Source organism: Erythrolamprus reginae, chromosome 1 (assembly GCF_031021105.1).
Source record: "Erythrolamprus reginae isolate rEryReg1 chromosome 1, rEryReg1.hap1, whole genome shotgun sequence".
NCBI classification, from domain to species: domain Eukaryota; kingdom Metazoa; phylum Chordata; class Lepidosauria; order Squamata; family Dipsadidae; genus Erythrolamprus; species Erythrolamprus reginae.
Window position 1 is genome coordinate 127,867,818 of NC_091950.1, and position 26,348 is coordinate 127,894,165.

General features: G+C 39.8%; 1 protein-coding gene across 1 annotated transcript in view; it reads left to right on the forward strand.

The window, feature by feature from the left end:
- Positions 1–22,148, forward strand: part of LOC139174302 (tumor necrosis factor receptor superfamily member 10B-like) — a 34,194-nt gene extending 12,046 nt beyond the window's left edge. Inside the window, exons 3-10 of the mRNA XM_070764592.1 lie at positions 852–983; positions 4,372–4,480; positions 8,766–8,839; positions 10,003–10,131; positions 13,617–13,642; positions 17,924–18,112; positions 19,706–19,739; positions 21,626–22,148. Coding sequence (XP_070620693.1) covers positions 852–983; positions 4,372–4,480; positions 8,766–8,839; positions 10,003–10,131; positions 13,617–13,642; positions 17,924–18,112; positions 19,706–19,739; positions 21,626–21,918 — 986 coding nt within the window. The 3' untranslated portion in view covers positions 21,919–22,148. The remainder of the gene's footprint in view (positions 1–851; positions 984–4,371; positions 4,481–8,765; positions 8,840–10,002; positions 10,132–13,616; positions 13,643–17,923; positions 18,113–19,705; positions 19,740–21,625) is intronic.
- Positions 22,149–26,348: the final 4,200 nt, after the last annotated feature.

The window sequence follows — 26,348 nt, forward strand, 5'->3', positions numbered from 1 at the left end:
GTTTCTTTGACAAAACCTGATACATTTTAAAAGAGATAGAAGGTAATGGAAGTCACATAGACCTCTGCATTTTTCCCCCAACTACTTTACTTCATTTCATTTTGGTCGCTTAATTACACAAGACTGAAACAGCAGAACAATAGTTATAGTTTATAGTTTATTTATTAGATTTGTAAGCATAACAGTAATACAATACATTACAAATCCAATGATTAAAAATTAAAACGATCTAATAAAGCATTAATAACATAATAAAATTCCTAACTATGCAATCATACACATTCAACCTGACCTATCATACAATAAGGCCGAAAACATAATAAAAAGAGGGGGAAAAGGTGGCAATTATCCCCACGCCTGGCGACAAAAGTGGGTGTTCAGCATTTTACAGAAGCCGAGGAGGGTGGGGGCTGTTCGAATATCTGGAGGGAGTTGATTCCAGAGGGCCGGGGCTGCCACAAAGAAGGCTCTTCCCCTGGGTCCCACCAGCCAACATTGTTTGGTCGACGGGACCCAGAGAAGGCCAACTCAGGAGGCGGTCTCGCAGGTATTCTGGTCCGATGCCATGTAGGGCTTTATAGGTCGTAACCAAACAATGCAGAGTTTAAATATGAAGTAATTTATCAATCAGTTAATAATCCATATTAGTTCAGATATAAGTCCCATGGTTCCATTGTGAAAGTTCTTCATTAGTTGGCAGTTTTGTAATATGCAGTTGGAAAATAGATGGTGGTACAGTATAAGCATATGACATGCATAAACCAAAATTATATTAAAGTATATATTCAAAAGTACAGTATATAAATATATATATCCAAACACTAACTTTCATTTGCTATCCCATATCGTAGGAACCCACGTTGAGGAATTCTGTACTTTTCCACAAACCCCGAGAACGTGTAAATCCTGTATAGATGGAGAAAGTTATACTGATTATGACAATGGTTTACAAGAGTGCTTCTCCTGTACTGACTGCAAACCTGGTACAGTACATTTTGGAATATACAGAATATGCATGATATTCCTGAATTGCACTACTTTTCAGCATCAGATTTTATAAGTGCCCACAATCTTATAGTGCATTATATATTGTAGAATTTTGCTAGCCTTTTACCACATCACTTTCCGTTTCCTACTTTGTTTAAAACCCTGCTGTTCTGTTCGGGTCGTATGTGACCCGAAGCCAAGTTTGAGTCCCTGTAAAAAAAAATTCCCTGCATATCTGAAACTTGAAATTTCATGATTGTTCATCATTTCAGGGGTTCTTTCTATGAGAATTTTTTTTGAGGGGTGGGGGGCTTAGTTTTTGCTGGGCAAAAAAAGTTACAAATCTTCTGTTCCCGGGTCACCCTGACCCGGACCGAAAACTCTTCATTTGCAGTGCTTATGTTTGGTCTTTTTGAAAGCTTTTTTCACTTGGAAAGTAGTCTGAACATTTCTGCACACAATGGAATGAAAATTGAACTGAAAAAATTAATCCTTATTGGTTTATTTTGCACATAAATGTGCCCCCCCCCGTTTTTGTGAAATGTTTTTCAAGTTATGGATAGTTTTGCTTGCAAAATGCATTCTATTTTACTGAAGTTGGTGTGGGATTGGTAGCTTGAACATTTCTGAAAATAAGAAAAATATAAAGGAACTGAAAAAAATGATTCTTACTGATTTTTTAACATCAGAAATAAGGCCTCCCCCCCCCTTGGCTGCTTGCAACCATTTTCACTTTTTATTTTTTTATGCTCCAAATCCGAAATATTCTTTAAAATATTAGGCATTCATTTACTCAATTTAACAATGCTGATCATCAAAAAAATATTTGTGGGGGTGGGGGGAAAATTTTTTTTCTGGGAAAAAAAAAAGTCACGTTTAGTCTGTTCGGGTCATATAGACCCGGACCAAAATTATTTTTTTTAGGTACTTCAATTTGGTCGTTTAGAAAACTTTTTCAACTGGAAAACTAGTTTGAACATTTATGAACATAATGATATGAAAATTGAACTAGAAAAATTGAGACTTATATTTCTATTTTGATCAAAAAGCCCCTCCCCCCATCCTTTCTGAATTTCGTGTCAATTTATATTTTTTAAGGCTACAAATCCCTAAGGAATTTCCCCCCAAAAGGTTTGATATACTAAATTGAACAATCCTGAACATAAGAAAAATATAAATGAACTGAAAAAAATGGTTCTTATTGGTTTATTTTTGCCACAAAAGGGCCACCCCCCTCGGCCTTGCTGTGTGCCATTATTGTCACTTGTTATACATATTTGGCTAGAAATATTTGGAATATCCTTTTGAAAATCAACCACATTGTAGCCAGAGAACTAATTTTATGAAAGAAATCCATTTTACTAAAAAAAAGTATGTAAGTTTGAAATTAACAGCATATTTTTAATATAAATTGAAATAACTTTATGTGCAAAATAAACCAATATGCATCAATTTTTCCAGTTCAATTTTCATATCATTATGTTCAGAAATGTTCAAGCTACAAATCCCACACCAACTTTAGTAAAATAGAATGCATTTTGATAACAAAACTATCCATAAAGTGAAGACTATTTCACAGAAACAGGGGGGCATGCATTATATCAGAAAAATAAACCAATAAGATTTACTTTTTTCATTTCAATTTTCATATCATTGTGTGTAGAAATGTTCAAGCTACCAATCCCACACCAACTTCAGTAAAATAGAAAGCATTTTGCAAGCAAAACTATCCATAAATTGAAAAACATTTCACAAAAACGGGGGGGGGGCACATTTATGTGCAAAATACACCAATAATGATTAATTTTTTCAGTTCAATTTTCATTCCATTGTGTGCAGAAATGTTCAAACTTGTTTCCAGGTGAAAAAAGCTTTCAAAAAGACCAAATATAAGTACCTAAAATGATCAATTTGCAGTCTGGGTCAAATAGACCTGGGAACATAAGATTAGGGATTTTTTCTAAACAGAACAGCAGGGTTAAACTGAGTAATACTTTTTTGTTGTCCAAAATCACCTTATCTCGGGAAAAAAATTTATTTTTCATAGGATTATCTTCCCCACCCCGTTCTTCCTTGCCTGGTGGGCAGTTGTATAGCATCAGCTTGAGGTCTGAATTCATCTATTTGCACTAGGGCTTATGAAATTAAGCTGTAATTAAGCCAATCACCCAGAAAGGCAGCTGGTTACCTTTAGTTGGATATATTCATGCAAAAGTTAGACATTAGTTTGAATTCCTGCACTGATTGGGTGATATAAATGGGGGTCCCCAATCCCTAGTCCATGGACTGGCACTGGTCCACAGCATGCCAGCAACCAGGCCCTATAAACAAGCGAAGCCCCACCTGTGGGATGTAGGCAGCATGATTTAACGGTTAGTGGTAAGGTTGTGGACCACTAATCTAAATCAGTGGTCATCCACTGGTGGTCCGCGAAAAATTTTTAGTGGTCCACGAGAAATTTTTTTTGCATTTTTTATATTGTACTAAATCAGGGGCCCTCAAACTATGTCCCTTGGGCTGAATATGTGCAGTGTTGTGTTGCTGCAGAGAGTCTCCCCCTTCAGGATCTTTTTGTGTAAGTAGGAGGGGGCAGAAATTCCACATCAGGTCTGTTTTTGGACTCCTGGCGTGGCACTTTGGCTGGAGGGAAGCGCCATTGGTTGTGAAGAGCCAGAGGCCCTCGTTCCAGCAGGACAGCATCATGGCCTGGAACTGGCTGACTATTTCAGCCTGATGAGCCTCCAGGCACAGGTGCCTGCAGGTCTTCCCTCTGCTTGGAAAGCCTATGCTCATAGTCCTTCTGCTGAGCCTCCTTCTTATCAGATCCAGTTTGAACTGAGCCAGCTGTTTTGCCAACTCTTTCTCATGATGGCTGCTTAATTCCAATAACTGCTTCCTGCTGGGGCCATAAGGAGCTTAGGTGGACAAGTGAGGAGGGGCAGGGAGGGGAAGGGTCAGTAGATGCCAGCAAGGTGCCCCTCGATGTGAATGGCATTGAGTTGGCCACACCCACCCAGTCACATGATCACCTACCCACGCCCAACCATTAGGCAGATCATATTAGTAGTCCACGGGATTTAAAATTACGAATGTAGTGGTCCTTGAAGTCTGAAAGGTTGGTGATCCCTGATCTAAATGACCTCTTCTATCTCTGATTCTAGGCTAAAGACTGTGTTTAGGAACTTGACGGTTTAGTTTGCCCCTATCTCAAACTTCATTTTTCCTTGTCCTGCAACTCATTCATAATTTAACCCTTTGTTCTCTTCTATTTTGTTCCATTTTTAATATCTCCTGTAGAGTTTGATAAAGAACAGTGTGCATATTTCTGCTTCTTTAAAAAGAAAACATTGTCCTTGTTGATAAGGTTATGAAATTCTGTTTCAGGTTACAAAAGGATAGCACCTTGCACCAGGAAGAAGAACACGGAATGTCAGTGCAATGATGACTATTTCAGGCCTGAAGGCTTGGAGGAGTGCTTAAAATGCAAGACACGGTATGTACATTAATACATTTATGGTGCAGTTCCCTTTTATGATAGAGAGTATGTTTCACATAATAAACTTGCAATGGACTGATTGCATCTAAGCTAAGTTGATATTTATATGTCATATCCATTCATTCATTTTGCTGGGCTAACAAAGTCCCTCCAATTGAAACCCAACTCTAAGCAGTTTACAACTCCCATTTTTGTAACTCAGATATAAAAGAACAGCATAAACAATATAAGCAATATTCCAACAGTTGATGAAAAATAATATGTAAAAATTATGTTTAAACATAGAGGTTTTTGTTTTTTTAAAAAACCAAGTTGACATCCAATATCCTTTTAATGTTATGCAATAAAGTGGGAATTGGTATATAATCTTTTCTGGGCAAAACCCACTGCCTTTGAGCTGTATGCCAAGAATTCCAGAAGTAAATGTTGGTTCAAATGATTTATACTGTGATATTACTCTCCAGGTTTCATTTCTACTTCTGCTGCATTAAAAAACCCCTTCAATTGCTGCAATCTGTAAAAACTCTAAAAGTTGTGCCTCAGGCTACTGTGCTTTGGAGTATCAAACTGTACATTTAATTCAAGAATATACTACTTGTGCTATTTCCTAAAGCTTTTGTATAAGTGAGCCTATTAATTTTGTATAACTCATCCTATTAACTTTTTTTTAGATGTGTGCTAAAATTGGCCATAGTGATGTTAGAATTAGATAACATGGCAGGAGTGGCATATTTAAAAATTATTGGCTATATTATTTGCAGCATTCGCATTTGCACATGCAGTTCTGATACATTCCACAAAAACTGCTTTTGATGCAGATTTAACAATAGTTGCGTGTCTTCTTGATCTAATGTAGCATTCTGAGAGTGTCGCCTTTAGATGTGCCTTTAGATATTCCAGAGAGTTCTTAGTCATCAAGGCTCAACACTTTGGAATTCATAGTGCCACTGCAGTAGGGTTGCGTTATTTTGCCATGAATTTCCTGCATTCTGTTTCACTTCTGCTTGTGTGTTGGTTTTGTTTCGTTTTTAATAGTGCTGTTCTTTCCTGCCTTGCTTTAATCACCATACCAAATTGCTGGCAGTCTACAGTGTTTGGTCACAAGTCTTTGCATGTGGGACAAATAGAAGTTCAGAAGACAATAAAAATAAAGATTAGTAGGGAATTGGGCAGTGTGTTTGGTAAACAATCTTTTTCATTTACAGAGGTCATTTGCTTTTTTTTTTAATTAAGCAAAATAGCAAAACATCATGCAACACAAATATTTTATCTGGAAACGTCATGGTGTTGAATATGATGCCTGTCTTGATCATATATGGAATATCACATCTCAAAAAAGGGATTGAGAGTGTTAAATTTTGTTTTGCTTGTTAAACACTTAAAACAGTGTTCAAGTCAATAATCTAATTCAAGTTTTACCAGAAGTGATAATTTCCTGCTACAAGAATGAGAGTGTGGAGAATGTGGGGCACTTTCAGACAATGCACTTAACCCCTACAGATAATAATAACGACAACAGAGTTGGAAGGGATCTTGGAGGTCTTCTAGTCCAACCCCTTGCTTAGGCAGGAAACTCTACACTACTTCAGACAGAGGGTTATACAACATCTTCTTAAAAACTTCCAGTGTTGGAGCATTCACAACTTCTGGAGGCAAGCTGTTCCACTGATTAATTGTTCTGTCAAGAAATTTCTCCTTAATTCTAGGTTGCTTCTCTCCTTGTTCAGCTTCCACCCATTGCTTCTTGTTCTACCGTCAGGGGCTTTGGAGAATAGCATGACTCTCTCTTCTTTGTGGCAACCCTTGAGATATTGGAACACTGCTATCATGTCTCCCCTGGTCCTTCTCCTCATCAAACTAGCCATGCCCAGTTCCTGCAATTCTTCATATGTTTTAGCCTCTAGTCCCCTAATTATCATTGTCGCTCTTTTCTGCACTTTTTCTAGAGTTTTAACATCCTTTTTGCATTATGGCAACTAAAACAATGCAGTATTCCAAGTGTGGCCTTACCAAGGCCTTATAAAGTGGTATTAACACTTCACATGATCTTGATTCTATCCCTCTGTTAATGCAGCTTAGAACTGTTGGCTTTTTTGGTAGCTGCTGCACACTGCTGGCTCATATTTAAATGGTTGTCCACTAGGACTTCAAGATCCCTCTCACAGTTACTACTGTTGAGCAATGTACCACATATACTGTACCTGTGCATTTTGTTTTTCTTGTCTAAATGTAGAACCTTACTTTTTTCACCATTGAATTTCATTTTGTTAGATAGTGTCCATTATTCAAATTTGTCAAGATCCTTTTGTACTTTGCACTAGTCTTCTGGAGTGTTGGCTATTCCTGCTAGTTTGGTGTCATCTGCAAATTTGATAAGTTCCCCATCTATCCCCTCGTCCAAGTCATTGATGAAGATGTTGAAGAGTACTGGACCTAAAACAGAGCCTTGGGGTACTTCACTGCATACATCCCTCCATGTAGATGTAGTTCCTTTGAGCACTACGTGTTGAGTGTGGTTGGTTAGCCAGTTTTGAATCCATCTAGTGATGTTGCAGTCCATCCCACATTTTTCTACTTTATTTAGTAGTAGGTTATGATATTATTATTATTATTATTATTATTATTATTATTATTATTATTAAAGTGATACCTTGTCTTACGAACTTAATTGGTTCTGGGAGGAGGTTCGTAAGACGAAACAATGTTTCCCATAGGAAACAATGTAAAAGGGATTAATGTGTGCAAGGGAAAAAAATCGCAAAAACGGTGCTCCGCTGGGCGCCATCGCCCAGCTGTCACCTTTTAAAACAGCAAAGGGGTTTCTCGGCATTCTCCCGAACCCGAAAAATTCAGCAAGAGTCCATGTTTCGGCCAGCCAGGAAGGATGTCTCCGTGATGTCAAAGCTCTGCCCATGGAATTCCCTATTGGGATTCCCCACCTCCGTTTGAGCCTCCCGACCGGCTGACAGCTCCGCAGCGCTTCTGCAAAGCTGACAGCCGGGCGGCGGCGCTTCTCGGCGGCCTCCTGAACCCAAACGCCGAAGCCGAACTTTTGCCAAACTTTTGCCGAACTTCCGGGTTCGGTGTTCGGGAGAACGCGGAGAAGCACCCCCCCCAAGCTGTTTCAAAAGGTGACAGCCGGGTGGTGGCGCTTCTCGGTGGCCTCCTGAATCCGAACTTTGCCAAACTTCTAGGTTCGGGGGAACGCCAAGAAGCCCCCTGGCTGTTTCAAAAGGTGACAGCCGGGCGACGGCGCTTCTTGGCTGAACCCGAACGCCGAACCCAAACTTTTGCCGAACTTCCGGGTTCGGCGTTCGTAAGGCGGGTTCGTAAGGCGAAAAAAGTTCGTAAGAAGAGGCACAAAAATCCTGAATCTCGTATCTCGAAAGGTTCGTGAGATGAGGGGTTCATATCACGAGGTACTACTGTATTATTATTATTATTATTATTATTATTATTATTATTATTATTATTATTATATACCGCCCAATCCCATGTGACTCAGGGCGGCTTACAACAGTAAAATAATACAATAAGTGAAATTAAAAAACAATAAAAACCACAGTTAAACTAATCCATAAACCCACAAATACTCTATATAATCGTACACACATATATACTAAACAGTTTTAATTAAGCCGTGACTTGGTGTTAACTCTCACGGCCCTCAGACCTGCCAGCAAAGCCAGGTCTTCAAGGCGTTTTGGAAGGCCAGTAAGGTAGGAGCCGTTCGGACATTGGGGGGCGGGGTAGTTGGTTCCAAAGGACCGGGGCAGCCATAGAGAAAGCCCTCCCGCATGGGCTCACCAATCTACACTGCTTAGTTGATGGGGCCCAGAGAAGGCCAACCCTGTGGGATCTAATTGGTCTCTGGGAGGTATGTGGCAGGAGATGGTCCCATAGAGAGTCCGGCCCTAAGCCATGTAGGGCTTTATAGGTGATAACAAACACCCTGAATTGTGCCCGGAGACCAATTAGCAGCCACTGCAACACCCGGAGCGTAGGTGTTATATGTGTGTTACGACAGCTCGTGCAGCTGCATTCTGGACTAGCTGCAGTCTCCGAACACTCTTCAAGGCTAGCCCCATGTAGAGCATGTTGAAATAATCAAGAAAAATCAACAAAATTGAAATTAAAATGAAACATTTAAAAACGTGCTGTACTCTTACTCCGGAGCTCATTGAGACTTTTAAAAAGCCCCAAACAGTTCCTTTATTTTTCATTCAGAAGATATGTCTTCTTAAATAAACAATCTATCTTCTTTTTTTACACCAATTTCTAGGTGTCCTGAAGGACAGGTGGTTATAGAAAGCTGCAATGCCACAACAGATATGAAATGTGGACCACCATATCCAGGTTAATATTATAACTTCAAACAATCATAGACCGAATTGTCATAAGTCAAGGACTACCTATAATTTTATTTAATGACAATTTAGCATTGTATTATAATTCAAACAATGGGAAGGCTGTGAAACCACCTTCAACTGGTTTTGTCTTTTAGTTGTCCATATTGAAGGAGAAGCAGTTCATGCAGGACAGGAGAAGTGTGAGGGTCCCCACTTAATGACTAAACAGCTGGTATTGCTGTCATTAAACAATATGGTTAATGTTTCACTTAAGGACTACTTTGTTTATCAATGAAAACTTCAGCCCCAATTAGGGTCATAAGCACTAGCTGCAGTCTATTTCGGAAAAATACCAGGCTGAGAGATTCCTTAATCTGGTACATTAAAAGAGTACTGTATATTTTTCCTTCCCAGAATTAGTACATTTTTGCTGCTTTGTCTCTGCTGGGAATAAGGAAGCTGATACTTTTTTTGAATTAAGCCCCAACCAGCCTTAGTAAGATCAGTGGCAAAAGGTTACAGGAGTTGCAAGTCAAATGATTTGGAAGACACCAGATTATCTTCTGTATGGATGTGGGCATGCATTCTCTTCCAATATCAGAGGATATTTTATAAGTTTCTGTAAAGCTCTGGCTAATTTTGTTCCCCAAAGTAGTTGCCTGGATTCGCTCATTATGCTAAATCATGATTTCCAAAATTATATTTCCCTGAATAAACAAGAATATACTGGGTATATTTATTTTATTTATTTATTCATTCATTTTTTTTTTTTAATGCCACCCTTCTTCTTAGACTCAGGGCAGCTTACAACATGTTAGCAATAGCATAGTTAAAACAGAGCTAGCATATTGCTATCCGGGTCCTCATTTTACCCACTTCGGAAGGATGGAAGGCTGAGTCAACCTTGAGCCGGTGATGAGATTTGAACCACTGACCTGCAGATCTAGCAGTCAGCTTTAGTGGCCTGCAGTACTGCACTCTACCCACTGCGCCACCTCGGCTCATATGCAACATATTTAACTTAAATAGTCTTAAAACTGTAATGGGAAGGTTCATATAGCTGTACCATTATCTATAAGTCTAACCTCCATCTTGGCATGTTATGAATGCATACATAGAAGAGTCTCATTAAATTTCATTGGTTTAAAGGCTTCCTATTTTGTCTTTTAGAAGCTTCAGATTCCTCATCTATAACCAATTTCATCGTGGCTTGTGTTTTCGTTCTACTGTTTGTCTTGGTGGTTGTTATTATTTACATCACATGGAAATTGAGAAAACCCAGTTCTGGAATAAAGGAAGGTAATTTCCTGATGAATCGCTAAATATGAAATAATTTGCTGTCTAATATTAAATGAACCAAAGTACAGAAAATTTGGGAGACCCAAAGCAGGAAACCATGCATGCTAATTTGTGAGTTGGATTTGCACCTTGTGTTTAGCTGTAGTTTGCTTAACTAGGTTTGGTTGAGCAACTATCAAATGTCTGGATGTTCAGATTGCACTAAAATTTAAATCATAGCTTTATGCCAACTATATGCCAACCTGTAGTCCATTGCATAACGTTGCAATCCTCTCTAAAATCCTTGGGGAATGCAAGATCAGAAATTTCAACGGAAGAAGTGCAATAATGAATAGCTTATACATTTAATTGGAAGATTAGAGCTAATAACAGAACTGTTGGAATGAAAGGAATAGTTATAAAGTCAGCTTTAAATAATTGATCCCTTATTTATGAATGAAATCTTGCAATTTGTCTCTGTACAAAGATTTTTTACATATATTGCTTATTTACTGATGGTAAAGGTAATCCTCAACTTATGACCACAGTTGAGCCCAAAATTTATGTTGCTAAGTTAAGTGAGCTTTGCCCCATTTTACGACCTTTCTTGCCACAGATGTTAAGTGAATCACTGCAGTTATTAAATTAGTAACACAGTTGTTAAATGAATCTGGCTTCCCTATTGGCTTTTGCTTGCCAGAAGGTCACAAAAGAGGACCAAGTGAGCTTTGCCCCATTTTACGACCTTTCTTGCCACAGATGTTAAGTGAATCACTGCAGTTATTAAATTAGTAACACAGTTGTTAAATGAATCTGGCTTCCCCATTGGCTTTTGCTTGCCAGAAGGTCACAAAAGAGGATCACCTGGCCCAGGACACTGCAACTGTCATAAATATGAACCAGTGTTTCAAGCATCCGAGTATAAAACCTATGACCGTGGCGATGCTGCAATGGTCATAAGTGTGAAAAATAGTCAGAAGTCACTTTTTCAATGGTGCTGTAACTTTGAACGGTCACTAAATGAATTTTTGTAAGTCAAGAACTACCTGTAATTGGCACCAGGAATTCCATCACTAAGCAACACAGTCATAAGGCACAACATCATGAGCCCACCCCAACTTATGAAAGTAGTCCTAGTGACCTTTATTAGGCAAACCCCCATCAGGCTGCAGTATTCAACAGTCATGTGATCACCATATGCGACATCCTGCCAGCTTCCTCAATGACTTTATTTGTTGGAAACGTGCAGTGAAGATCACTAATGGGAATCGCATGATTGGAGGAATGCTGTGACAATTGTAGCTATGATGACCTGTCATAAATTCCCCCTCATTTAACAGCATTGTAACCAAACAGTTCCCGAATGACTGAATGATGCGAGAATTATTCTCCATGGAGAGGAGGAGTCACCAGTCAGGATGGGTTGTACTCGCTCGTCAGAGGCGTGGCCAAGTCAGAAGAATATAAAAGTACTGGAATTGCCTATAGGTCCCAGTTTTTCTGACTCGCTTCCACAGAGCATAACGTGGCACTACAACCAATCCGTACTGACTATCCTTTCTGTTTGAAAATATCTCCTCCTTAATTAGGTTAATATTTTCCAAATTGGCTTATAATTTGTCTTTATTTACTGGTTGCCTGAGAGCAGCAGTTCGGGCACAGCGACCCTTTGGTCCTGCCTCCTTCTGCAGGGTGGGGTAGGGCCTTGGGCCTTCATCACCACCAGCTCCGCCTCTACTCCTTCGGCCATTAAGGCTGCCACGGCAGCTGCCTCGCCCAGCAAGCAATAAGCATTTTGAGGAATCCCGCTGGCAGGGTTCCCAGTATAATTGTCTCTAAGAAGCCAAGCTCATTAGAGGAAATTCCTTTGAAGTGATTCTCTCAGTCAACTGAACTTACAATTTATCCAGAGTCTTTTCAAAGCGGCAGAGTTCAAACGTTAGAGGGATCTGAAAGCACAAAGTTATCTCGGAACACTGAGGCTCACACATGGCCATGATTGTTCAAACATTGTTTGCCATGCTCCTCCAATTCTCCATCATCCTTTGACTCCCTCATTACCATAACTGGAGATACTACCGTCTCTAATTGATCCACAGTTTCTGACTCCACCTCACTCTCAGATTCAGGTGACAAGAAGCTGGCCTAGGATACCAATACACCTCCGTCTCCTGGTCCTAAAATCCATGACCAGCTGAGTCGGATGTGGACCAGTCACAACAAGGATTACCTATATATCAATTGTTTTGAGTGGTCCATGGCCAAGTCAGTTAGTCACAGATTTTGAGGAGGATGAACCGGGCCCATCTTGGTACCCTAGGCCAGTGTTCTTGACAACTGAGTCAGATAGTGAGAGTGAGGGAGAGTTGGAACCTGAGGAACCTCCAGAGACTGTAGAAACCCCAATGATGATTTATTTATTTATTTATTGGATTTGTATGCCGCCCCTCTCCGTAGACTCGGGGCGGCTAACAACAGTAATAAAAACAGCATGTAAATCCAATACTACAACAACTAAAAAAACCCTTATTTTAAAACCAATCATACCTACAAGCAAATATACCATGCATAAATTGTAAAGGTCTAGGGGGAAAGAGTATCTCAGTTCCCCGATTCCTGATGGCAGAGGTGGGTTTTAAGGAGCTTACGAAAGGCGAGGTGGGTGGGGCAATTCTAATCTCCGGGGGGAGTTGGTTCCAGAGGGCCGGGGCCGCCACAGAGAAGGCTCTTCCCCTGGGCCCCGCCAAACGATATTGTTTAGTCGACGGGACCCGGAGAAGGCCCACTCTGTGGGACCTAACGGGTGGCTGGGATTCGTGCAGCAGAAGGCGGTCCCTGAGATAATCTGGTCCGGCCGGTGCCCATGATAATGTCTGAGGAGGAGTGGGACATGAGAGAGGAGTCCCTATTAGATGCCTGGGTCAGAAGATAACGAAGCAGACAGGGATATCTTTACCGGAAAAAGTTCAGAAAGTGAGTTTATGAAAGAAAGTCTAGATAGTTATATCTCTAGGAAACAGTTGACCACACCCAGACAGGATATTAAGGAGGATTTCTGGGTAACGGGGTGTGGTGTTGCAATGTTCGTAATGGTGGCAGTCCTAGTTTTGGGGTTCAAGAAATGCCACGCTGGCAACCTGCTATTATGCTTCTAAATTTATCAGGCAGAGATGCAGCTGTGTGAGCAAAACCTGGAGAATCGTAAGTGTGTGTATATGTAACTGAACGACCCTTATCTTACTGAGGAATAATAATTAGCTTTGACTCTGGGTGGCTGCTCGGAGGTTTATCTCTGATCCAATTTAACACGGAAAGCTGCCAAGAAATGAACGAGTTTGCTTGTATAAATCCTGCTTGTTACATAAAAGTGTGCTTGTATAAATCCTGCTTATTATATAAAAGTGTGTTATTTGAAATTTCAGTGCGTGGATTCTCCCTTTGTTCTGAACCGAATAGGCCTGAGCAGAACATTAATATGTATTTTTTTTCTATATTTTTCTCCCCAGTATTGGAAGATTCCAGACATAATTTGGTAAGCATTTGTGTACTTAATTTTTAAAGGGAATATAACTAGCATTCTTAGCTTTGCTTCTGAGAAGCCAAAATGATGAGAAGTTCACAAGAAGCAACATAGCCAGCTTTTTTCTCAGTTATTGTTCATAAAGTTGATAGTCTGAAGAGTTACTGAGAAGATATCAACCTTTTATTTTCATGTATAAGAATCAAGGACAATTAATGAGGCACTTGTGAAAAACAACCTTTTTTTCCCATTTTCACTGCAAGCTGCATCTTCAACAGGTTCTAATACCACGTGGACCTCTACCTTTCTTTGTGTCCCACCAGTGTTTTCACCCTCCATTTTTAATGTCACATGAGGATAACCAGAACATTAGCACTCAGATGCTTATACTGCAATGTTTCCCAACCTTTCTTGAGCCGCGGCACATTATTCATATTTTCAAAATCCTGGGGAACATTGAAAGGGGGGGGCGGCGGGGGCGGGCTAAAGAAAAGTTTGGACAAACCCCCCCTCTCTCTTCCTCCCTTTCGCTCTATTTCTCCCTCTTTCTCTCTTTTCCTTCCTTCCCTTCTTTCTCTCTCTGCATCCCTCTTTCTTTCTTTCTTCCTCTCTTTTTTGCTCTCTTTCTCTCTCCCTCCTTCCCTTCCTCTATGTCTTTATCTCTCCCTTGCTCTCTCTCTCTCTCTTGCTATCTCTTTCTTGCTTTTTTCTCTCTTTCTTGCTCTCTCTCTCTCTCTTTCACTGTCTCTTGCTATATGTCTCTTTCTCTTTGCCTCTCTTGCTATCTCTCTTTCTTTCTCTCTCTTTCTCTCTTTCTCTCTCTCTCTGTCTCTCTTGGTATGTCTCTCTTTCTTTCTCTTTCTCTTTCTCTCTCTCTGCCTCTCTTGCTATGTCTCTCTTTCTTTTTCTCTCTCTCTGCCTCTCTTGCTATGTCTCTCTTTCTCTCTCTCTTTCTCTATCTCTCTTTCTCTGACTCTTGCTGTCTCTCTTTCTCGCTCTGTCTCTCTTTCTCTGCCTCTCTTGCTATGTCTCTCTTTCTCTCCCTCTCTCTCAGCTGACTGCAAGCGGGAGCCCTGACGGCGGCAGCTGGACGTGCTGCTGGACACCGTATATGCCAGGCCCGCAGCGCCAGCATGTACGACGTCCAGCAGCATGTCCAACCGCCACCGTCAGGGCTCCCGCTTGCAGTCAGCTGAGAGAGAGAGAGAGAGAGCTCCCTCTCGCTGCCGCCTGGAGCTCCCTCTCGCCGCCACCATCTGCCCGCGGCCGCTGCAGCCCCCCCCACTCCCACCGCCAGTGCCCTCCCGCCGGGCCACAAAGGACACTTGCCGCCGACGCCAGGGAAGCTCCAGCTGGGCGGGGCGCTGCCGGTGCCTCCATCCTGGGGCTCCCACTCACAGCTGTCCCCCAGCTCTTGCCTGATGCTGCGGTTTCTGGTGCTCTCCTGCTGGGCCCCAAAGAAGGAAGGCGGGAAAAAGGCGCGAAGAATGAAGCTCTCCTTCTCCCTGCCTTCCTTCTTTGGGGCCCAGCAGGAGAGCGCCGAAAACCGTGGCATGGAGCAGGAGCCAGGGGACAGCTGCGAGCGGGAGCTCCAGGTCGGCACCGGCAACGCCCCGCCCAGCTGGAGCTTCCCTAGGAGCTTCGCGGCACACCTGACCGTGTCTCGCGGCACACTAGTGTGCTGCGGCACACCGCTTGGGAAACGCTGTGTATAATCACAACCCCAATTAGATTCCAACCCCCAAATAAATGTTGGTTTTTTACCCTTGATTAAATTCTACATGGCTTGGCTCCATATTATCTTAGGCTCCCTCGTCTTCAGGTGAAGTCTTCCTTCTATGTAGCTGACCTTCTGTTATGGAACATTGTAATGTTCACTGATTTTCCTTCAGTCATCAAAATGACCCTGTTTTAGCAGGTCTCTGCTGTTACTAGATATTCAGTTCATGTTCAGAGCAACTGTAATTGCATTATTTATTAATTAACAAACTTACGTGGCCTTTCATCTTATAACTTGTAATTCCGGGTGGAATACAATAATGTAATAAAACAATAGTTACCTAAAACCATTGGTCTTCAAGCTTGACAACTTTAACACTTGAGGACTTCAACTCCCACAATAGAAGTTGAAGTCCACAAGTCTTAAAGATGCCAATTTTGGAGACCCCTGCCTAAAACCATTCAACTGATTATTTAAAAAAAAACTTTAAAAACAGAACTAAACAAGAAACGAAAAATAATAGATGGAGGAAATATTCTTTATTTATTCTTTATTAGATATCTTATGCCGCCCTTTTCCTTAGATTCAGGGCAGCTCACAAGAGAAATACATACAAAATATATAGAAATCTAAGTGTAAAAAACATTCTAAAACCCCAATTCTAAAATCAGTCACTCACACACTCTCAATCAAATATATAGTTCATTCTTTGGCTGGGACTAGATGCTAGACTTAATAGTCCAATCCCTGTCAGAAGAGATGGGTCTTTAGAGCTTTGTGGAAAGCAGGGAGGGTGGGAGCAGTATGAAAATCCCGGGGGGCAATGTTCCCTCTAATTTTTTTTCGGTGTGGGCAGAAAAGTATAACATCTGAGCAGCACATTTTCATGCCTGGGCGTGGATCCATTAGAAACAAAAGGGGGTCACGTGACCTCAGGACACACAGCAACGACCATAAATATGAAACGGCAGCAAAGTTTTGATCCTGCATTCATCGGGCTGCTGCAAAAGGTCCTAAGTGATAAAATAGAATAGATAAAATGAGTTTTCGATACTTTTCCTGTAATCTGCAGATGTTCCAAGGGTTTTGTGTTCAGTTTGTGTTTTGGGGTATTTTGAGTAAGAGTTTCCTCATGGTGGCTGCCTGGACAAGACCCTGCAGTTTTGTTTGCAAGGTTTTTCGGAAGTGATTTGCCTGTTTCCTAGAGCTGAGAAGGGTGAAGGGCCCATGGCCAACCAGCTGGGTTTGTGCTTAAGGCACAATCTTCTGGTTTCTAACCTGATGCCTTAACCTCTACATCAAACTGGCTCTTGTTTTGTATCAGCAGTCATAATAATAATAATAATAATAATAATAATAATAATAATAATAATAATAATAATAATAATTATTATTATTATTATTATTATTATTATTTAGATTTGTATGCCGCCCCTGTCATTTTGATAGGGAATAATGATGCTATGTATGCTATATATTTTCAGAGGGACTTAATTTTCAGATAAGGGTGGATTTCCAAGATGTTTAAAATAAGGTTCTTTACCTGGAAATCTCTCTCTCTCTCTCTCTCCCCACTCTTTCCCCTCTGCTATATACACAAATTCCCTTTTGCATTTTGAAAAAAAGGTTATCTTGTGACTACCACCTTCAACTACAAATTAATGTACCAAATGTAGCATGTTTGCTGAAGGAGAGGGAATTTACTAGAGCAAGAGATTATCACACATGCACCCAAACTGCAATGTTTTCAAAACAGAATCAGTGTGCCTGACGTGCAGTCTTATTTCAGAGTAGTCAAAAGATTAAAAGAAGAATTTGCAGGCAGGAGAAACAATATGAAGAGCCGTTTATGAAGACACAGAAGTGACTTCAGTATGAACAGCAGGGAAAGGAACTTTTTCGTGTCAGCGTCAACTTCCACTTTTCCAGTCATCGGGAAGTCTATGCGGTGGCATTTTGCTTTCACTTTTTCTATTCATTTCCTTTTGGGGGGGGGGGGAATCCTGTGGCAAAAATATACATTTTCAGACCAATCAGAAGCCTGTGTCAGGGAGCGACAAGGAAAGTGTGGAGGCCGGCGAAAATTTTTCTTATTTTGAATGCTGCGCGTACATGCGTGTGTACTCCCCATCTCCTTACCAGCCTGCCTGGGAGGTGGAGCGGGGAGGCTCGGCACTGGCCCATCTGTGGGGGCGGGAGCAGCCGCGGCTCCCTTTCCTTCTCCGACCGGCTATGTCTACCGCCGGCGCCTCCCGCCAAGCTGGCGGCCAGCGCTGTGGGTTCCACGGGTGGGAGCTGCCACTTCTCTCCGGGCAGCTCAGCCAGGCGGCCATAGATAGTGCAGAGGTTATTGCCACTGCCTTTGCTTCCACTCAGGGAGCCACCGTGGTTGAGCTGAGCGAGAGGAAAAAGCACAGCGACCACAATGGCTCCTTGAGTGGATGGCCAACTATTCTTTACTCCAAGAAACATGCATCTCCCTTTGAAAATTTCTAGAAATTCAGAGGTGTTGTTTTTTAAAAAAAAATACAATTACTATTTCCTACCATAAGGTGTGTTTGTTTATTTTGTAGATATCGGATAACAATGAGACTATAAACGCTACAACTGACGCCACTGCTGTTTCTCTACTGCCTGAAACTGTGGGGGGAGAGAATTTGGAGATGGGCAGTAGGGAACAAGACAATGTCCTTCCAAACAGGCCATCTGTATCATCACCACTTCAGGTTGTTTGTTCAAATGGGTCCAGTGGAACCTATGATGTACGTATTTTTTCAATAGAAAATCGATAGTTACTACTGCTCTGTGGATTCTTCCATAGCAGAGCAGTTTGAAATAGTATATGTTCACTTACACTGCACCCTTTTATGAATATATTAGGTCTGTGTGAGGCAACTCTGCTTTGTTTTGAGAAAACATTTTGTGCCACAGAAACAACACAGTCCTCCTCGGTGATTTGTGCTGTTTTGTGGGCTCTTCTGATGGATGGCCTGAATAATCTTTGAATAAGCAGCATATGTAGACAACACATCTTTAGGCTATTGAAACTGCTGGATGAAGCCTTAGAAATGAGGCAAAGTAGCATTGTTACTTCTAATTTTAGATGCCAGTGGAGATTTAAAGCAGATTTAAAAAGATGGTTCGCACAGATATTCACTGAAGCAATCTCTTGAAGTTTTGTACAGCCATAAAAACATGTAAGATAGGTTAGAAAAAGATCATTAGTAACATAACAGGTAGAATTTCATCTAAAAACACCAGATGAAACTTGCAGTACTTTGAAGTACCAGCAGAGGGCACAATTTAGTCACATATGGTAAAATGACCTGCTTAAATAATAGGGTTCTAGCAATAGATGTTGAAGAATTCAGATGCTTTTGTCTTGCAAAGCCATTTGGCACACTAGGAATTTGCTGTGTTTCCGTGGCTGAAGATAACCGGATACAGACAGACATTAAGCAGTAAAAAAAAAGGCTAACTGCTTGCCTTGATCTGCTATGTGGACAACTAGCTAAAAGAATTCACAAAGGAAATCCAAAGCCAAACAGTTTTTCTAGCATGTGCCAATATCATGATTTGTTCAGTTTTGTCAGTTCCTGAGCAACTTTATGGGAAGAGAGATTTCCTGAGGTATTCTGGCCTCAAAATGGCCACCAAACCTCAAAGTCATTTTCCATGTTTCTCTAGAACAGTGTTTCCCAACCATGGCAACTTGAAGATATTTGGACTTCAACTCCCAGAATTCCTCAGCCAGCGAATGCTGGCTGGGGAATTCTGGGAGTTGAAGTCCAAATATCTTCAAGTTGCCAAGGCTGGGAAACACTGCTCTAGAATACAGGTGTCAAAGTTGTCACGTGACAGATCGTGACATTTTGTCGTTTCACAGAGCTGGTGTGGGTGTGACACATCTGGCCTGCAGGCCGTCAGTTTGACACCCCTGCTTCATACTTTGGACCTGTATCTTTTCCTCTTCCTTACCCCTCTGTTTTTAATCCAAGTCTTTGCATCCAAAATAGCACTTGGCCATTGTTATTCTAGGTCAGTGATGGTGAACCTATGGCACGCATGCCATAGGTAGCACACAGAGCCATATCTGAGGATGCGCAAAGCATTCCTTTATGTTAGTTCCAGTCTGCATGCGCATGATGGGTAGCTGATTTTTGGCCTTCTCTGAATCCTGGGGAGAGTGAAAAACAGCCCAACGGGCCTACTAGAAGTCTGGAGGCTTCAGTGAGGCCTATATGCATGGGGGGGGGGGTGTAGCAGTGGAGGGCAATACATTTGCTGTGTTGAGTCAAATGTTTTGTTTTTTAATGCTTTGAATTACAACAGATCATCTTTTTCAAAAAAATTAGGTGCAGAGAAAGCTTGACACTTCTCGTAAGGAACGTGAGTAGTTCAAATAACTATTTACAGATTATCATCCAATAAATCATATTGAACAACCTTTGTATCCTAAGTGCAAAAAATATTGCAAAAAAAGACAATTAAATTACATTTTCAATTGTTGGTCATTTAAATTAATCTCCTAAATCAAATAAATAGCTAAAGAAGCCTCTTGACCTCAAGTATGTAAATGATGCACACATCTGACATTATATTAAGAGTGACTTAGTGATTCTGTTCGGAGTGTAAGGGGAAACTTAAATGTCTACATTCTCTTCTTGAAATATTCTTGATGTATTAATAAGCTGGTGAGACCACATTTGGAATACTGTGTTCAGTTCTGGAGACCTTACCTACAAAAAGATATTGACAAAATTCAACAGGTCCAAAGACAGGCTACAAGAATGGTGGAAGGTCTTAAGCATAAAACTTATCAGGAAAGACTTAATGAACTCAATCTGTATAGTCTGGAGGACAGAAGGAAAAGGGGGGACATGATCGAAACATTTAAATATGTTAAAGGGTTAAATAAAGTTCAGGAGGAAGTGTTTTTAATAGGAAAGTGAACACAAGAACAAAGGGGCACAATCTGAGGTTAGTTGGGGGAAAGATTAAAAGTAACATGAGAAAATATTATTTTACTGAAAGAGTAGTAGATGCTTGGAACAAACTTCCAGCAGATGTGGTTGATAAATCCACAGTAACTGAATTTAAACATGCCTGGATAAACATATATCCATCCTAAGATAAAATACAGGAAATAGTATAAGGGCAGACTAGATGGACCATGAGGTCTTTTGCTGCCGTCAATTTTCTATGTTTCACTTGGCAACATAAATTTTGGGTTCTGTACTTAAAAAAAAATAAATAAAGAAGGAATGTTTTTAAAAATTAAAAAGTTCAGCCAATGCAACTGAAAGCCAAATATATTTCAGACTTTGTTGCAGAAAAATCAATTACCAGAAGCACACTCAGATGGCTGATTCACCTGGATTCATTAACTTCTTTATAAACATATAAATACAATAGCACAAATAGACAAGTAAACATAAGCAAGACAATTACAGTGTTCCCTCGATTTTCGTGGGGGATGCGTTCCGAGATCGCCCGTGAAAGTCAAATTTCCGTGAAGTAGAGATGCGGAAGTAAATACACCATTTTTGGCTATGAACAGTATCACAAGCCATCCCTTAACACTTTAAACCCCTAAATTACCATTTCCCATTCCCTTAAAAACCATTTGTTCACCATTATTACTGGTACTCACCATTGACTGAGACACTTAGTGATTCTGATATTTATAAACATAATTATTTATTAACAATATTTCCCCCCCCCCCCCCCCCCCCGCAAAAATCGCTGATTGGCTGAGATTTCGGCCAATCAGCAATGGCAAGCAAAAGTTTGGCGATGACGTATGATGTCATCCGGTGGGAAAAACCATGGTATAGAAAAAACCCCCGCAAACTATTTTTTAATTAATATTTTTTGAAAAAACGTGGTATAGGCTATTCGCGAAGTTCGAACCTGCGAAAATCGAGGGAACACTGTAGTTTCATTTCAGCAGAGCAGACAAGCACAGGGCAGGCTGAGAGTACAGAGAGGACTAGAGAACACAGTGGATGGGACTGAGCCACACCCAGTCTTAAGTTTAAGTTTTCAGTTTTGATTCTCTGTGCAGACTCAGAAATGTCTAGTTCCCATTGGCTGAATTAGTTGCTATGCCTATTCTTTGGCTGACCTTGTTAACATGAATATCTTAATAGTATACATTGAAGAAAAATGTGATGTTTGTCCTGAAGGTCACTTGAATTGCCATATAAGTATATACCGTAAGCATGTGAACCATGTAAAATTAAAAATCTAACATATTTTTTATTGCATTGCAGTATTGAAGGAGGCTTATTTTCAAATAAAGAACATTGTGCCATCAAAAGACTGGAATTTACTTATGAGGCGGTGTGGTTTAGAAGACAATGACATAGATGGCATAAAAAATGATTATGCTTCTGATTTTGGTGAACAGCATTATCGGATGTTAAAAACTTTGCAAGACAAGTATGGAACTGAGCCTGCTTTTCATAAAATATTTGCCGGCCTGCAAGAAATGAAGCTTAATGGTATTTATGAATGTCTAATAAATGAACTAGAAAGCAAAGATTTAATAATAAAGGAGACTTAAGATTAATTTAGCTTTTCTTTATTTTTAACTCTGCAAAAATCAGACAGTTGAAGAGTCTGTCTTTTATGCATCAATTTATTTTACTGCATGTTCCCTTGGCTGAGGATGTATAAACTGACAACACAGTTGTTGAAGGATATATGTATCCCATTTGGGAAATAAAATGCTGCATATCTGAATGGGTAAGATTTGCAGCATGCAAACTTTACAATGGATAATGCAGGAACCAATAAGAGTTTGGCCAGTGTTTGGAAATTACAGGTTTTTATGTGATTCTGTTCTGTCCGCTCTAAAAATGCTATTGTGACCAAAATTCAGTGTTCAATATTACGTGAACTGCTAACATACAGCAGGCTGAAGCTGGATATAATAGTTTTCTATAGAATCAGAATCATGTAACCTGTTGAAATAGAGGGATTTGACTATGTAAAACATCTTGAAATGTAATCCACTGGAATCAGGCTGGAACTGTGTTCGCATTTGCTAATGTAGTACAAAATGACCGATGGATTGTAATGCTTCATTTGTGATCTTATATATGGAAAGATACCGAATGTGTCATACTTGGTAACGTTTTTGTACATAAAAAATAAATTTAAAAAAATTCTGATTCTTTTATTGTGTATCTCAATGGGAAATGAGCCAGGAAATGAAATGAAATTTGAGTGGAGTAAGGAATAATTTTAAATAATACGGATAGCACTTGTACATTTTCAAGAATTCCACAAAGTTTGGCTAGGAATACATACCACATGAAACTCTGGTTTGTTGACCAAACTGTAGTGATCTGCAAAGTCACCATAACTGGCTTCCTCTCTTACGCTGCTGTGAAAACAAACCAGATTATTGCTTAGTGTAAATCTTGTCATCTATTACATTTACTACTAGGACACAATTTCATTCTTATACACTAAGCGCCATACACTTGTTAGTTTTTATTACTCTTAATTTTGGGAAAAAATTATACCAATTACAAAAAAATGCAATATGGAAAGTTTTAGAATATTACTGTATATCATATATGGGATATTATTTGGGTCCATTTGTATCGTAACACTGACAGATGTTCTTTCAGCAGAATACATTATTATGCCTACTAATACTCTGCACACTATTGAAAACTATCCTAAATGCTTGCAGAAAATTATTATTATTATTATTATTATTATTATTATTATTATTATTATTATTATTATTTATTGGATTTGTATGCCGCCCCTCTCCGTAGACTCGGGGCGGCTAACAACAGTAGTACAAAACAGCATGTAAATCCAATACTAAACCAGCTAAAAAACCCTTATTTGTAAAACCAAACATCCCTACAAACAAACATACCATGCATAAATTGTAAAGGCCTAGGGGAAAGAGTATCTCAGTTCCCCCATGCCTGACGGCAGAGGTGGGTTTTAAGGAGCTTACGAAAGGCAAGGAGGGTGGGAGCAATTCTAATCTCTGGGGGGGAGTTGGTTCCAGAGGGCCGGGGCCGCCACAGAGAAGGCTCTTCCCCTGGGCCCCGCCAAACAACATTGTTTTGTTGACGGGACCCGGAGAAGGCCCACTCTGTGGGACCTAACCGGTCTCTGGGATTCGTGCGGCAGAAGGCGGTCCCTGAATAAGAATTGATAGGTGATAAGAAAAAAAACTTGCACTGAATACAGGCAGTTCTTGACCTACAGCAATTCAATTAGTGACTATTCAAAAATGTAACGGTACTGAAAAAAGGGATCTATGACCATTTTTCACTTGCAGCATCCGTTGGTTATATGATGAAAATTCAGATGCTCGGCAAGTGATTCATATTGAAGATGGTTGTAGTGACCTGGAGTCATGTGGTCATCTTTTGTGACCTTTTGACAAACAATAAGGAAGACAGATTCACTTAGCAACCTGGTTGCAATGATTCACCTGGCAAGAAAGGTGGTAAAATGGGAGAAAAAAAATCATTTAGCAATGGGCTTGCGCAGCAACAGAATTTTTGGCCTCAATTGTGGTTGCAAATCTGGCATTGGACCAGAATACTTATGGGACCGTCTTCTGCCGCACGAATCCCAGCGGCTGATTAGGTCCCACAGAGTTGGCCTTCTCTGGGTCCCGTTGACTAAACAATGTCATCTGGCGGGACCCAGGGGAAGAGCCTTCTCTGTGGCAGCCCCGGCCCTCTGGAATCAAATCCCTCTGGAGATTCAAACTGCTCCTATCCTCCTCACCTTCCGCAATACTCTGAAGACCTATCTATGTCACCAGGCATGGGGTAATTGATGTATCACCTTTTGGCTAGTAAGATTTATGTTTAAGATTGGGTAGTATTGATTGTTTTTAAATGACAATGGGTTTTTAGCTTTAGTGTTAATTATTGGATTTGTTCTGCATTGTTTATTGTTGTGAGCAGCCCCGAGTCTTCGGAGAGGGGCGGCATACAAATCTAATAAATTATTATTATTATTATTATTATTATTATTATTATTATTATTATTATTATCATTACTACTACTACTACTACTACTATTTGTAAAACTCATTATGAAAGGAAAGTGTAGTTTTGATGTATGTTTCAGCATTCTATCAGGGATTTTTTAATATTTAATGTAAGATATATGTCATATTTGGGATGGGGGGGAGAGTTGTACACGTGGTTTTTCTTTTTGTTGTTAGTGTTGGATATTTGATAATCTTTTTATTTTGTATTTTCTTTTGTATTGATCTTCGTATTTTAGGCAATAAACAAACATATTTGAATGAGGAAAAACATTAAGTTAGAGGAAAGAAATTAAGTAAATATGTGTCTGTAAAACAATGGGAGTTGGAAATGAATAGGTGCCGAATGACTATAGGCTGAATACAAAGGTGATTGACCAATATTCTAAAATACATATACAGTACTGAGTTGTTTGAGCATATGGATCATAAAGGGGATGATAAAGGAAGCTGAGCTTGATGGAACTGATGAGACCCTGAAACAAAGCTGGGAAAGGAGTAAGGATGGTTTCTAAGGATAGGAAAAATACAATAAATGGTGCTACGGTGAATTAGTTTTAACATTCTTCTACTAATCACACACCTTCAATTTTTTAGGCTTAATATTTCTTGCTCTTACTCATCATAACAAAATTAAAGTGCGATACATCAGTATGGATTTCGAAAGGCAGAGGGAGTATATCAACACGGAGTTCCAGGTGTGGTAAAACTGGTTGCAGATTTAAATGGCTTTGACTATGTTCTCACAACACATGGAAACAAACTAGTCAGCCACATTCTAGTCTAGTGTGCTGCTTGTATAGCTAACGTATGGTTTAGTGTGTCAGCCAAGTCTATAATACTTGATTAATGAATGTTTTTTAATGAAATGTTTTTGCTACCACAATTATATTAAGACTGGATAAATGAATATAATCTGAAACCTGCAAAATATTAAATCTGGATAAATGAATATAATCTGAAGCCTGCAAAATATTAACAAAGAAAACACAGATTTAATATTTTTGCAGGTTTCAGATTATATCTTAAGAAACTTTATTACCTAGGTCAGCAGAGGTGGTATTTTAATTTTTGCTGTGGTTGAGAAGGTCCCTGTAAATATAGCTGAATCCCAACAATTTCCTTTAAAGTCAGAACAGCACGCCAGGTAAGCTTAAAATGTAATAAATTGCAAATGTAAAAATTATGTGGAAGAAAATTTAAAGTATTACACAGAAAAGCATAAAATAATAAATTTCTTGTACCTAAAAGCAGGTTTTTTCTCCCATGTTTGGGGCTTCCGTACTTGTAGCCCCAGACAGTGTACATATATATTATTGATGAGATTTGCCATCTATTTATCACATATTGTTATTTTTATATTGCTGTATTATGATTTGCCTAGAGACAGACTGAAATTGGTTGATGGTTCAGTCAAAAAATAGTAAATACTGATAAACAGACATCCAGGCTGTCTTTATTTATGAAACCCTGATAAATTAAGGTACGTATATGATCATAAAAAGTTATTTAAGAAAAAAAAATCTTATTTATTGGAAAATAAGTTCATCTTTGAAGAGAAAGTCTACAGACTTCATTTCCTCAGATACTAGATATCTGAATTAATTTTAATAATATAATAACTCACCATTAGTCAATTGCAAAAGGTAACTACTCCAAAAGAGTTTTTACTCTGTTATGTAATAATAATAGAACTATCCACTTAGGGAAGGATTTAGAGCAGTATTCTCAACCTTTCTAATGCCGCGGCCCCTTAATATAGTTCCTCATGTTGTGGTGACCCCCAACCATAAATCTAGCGCCAATTCTCCCAACAGATCTTTAAGCTGATTGGCAGGAAGGTCAGAGGGACACCCCCACTGTAAATATCTGATTGGTCAGATTGTAAAAATATGTTCCAAGGCGTCAGAATAGAAGCTTTAGTTCCTAACACCATGGGAAATTTATCTTTTCCC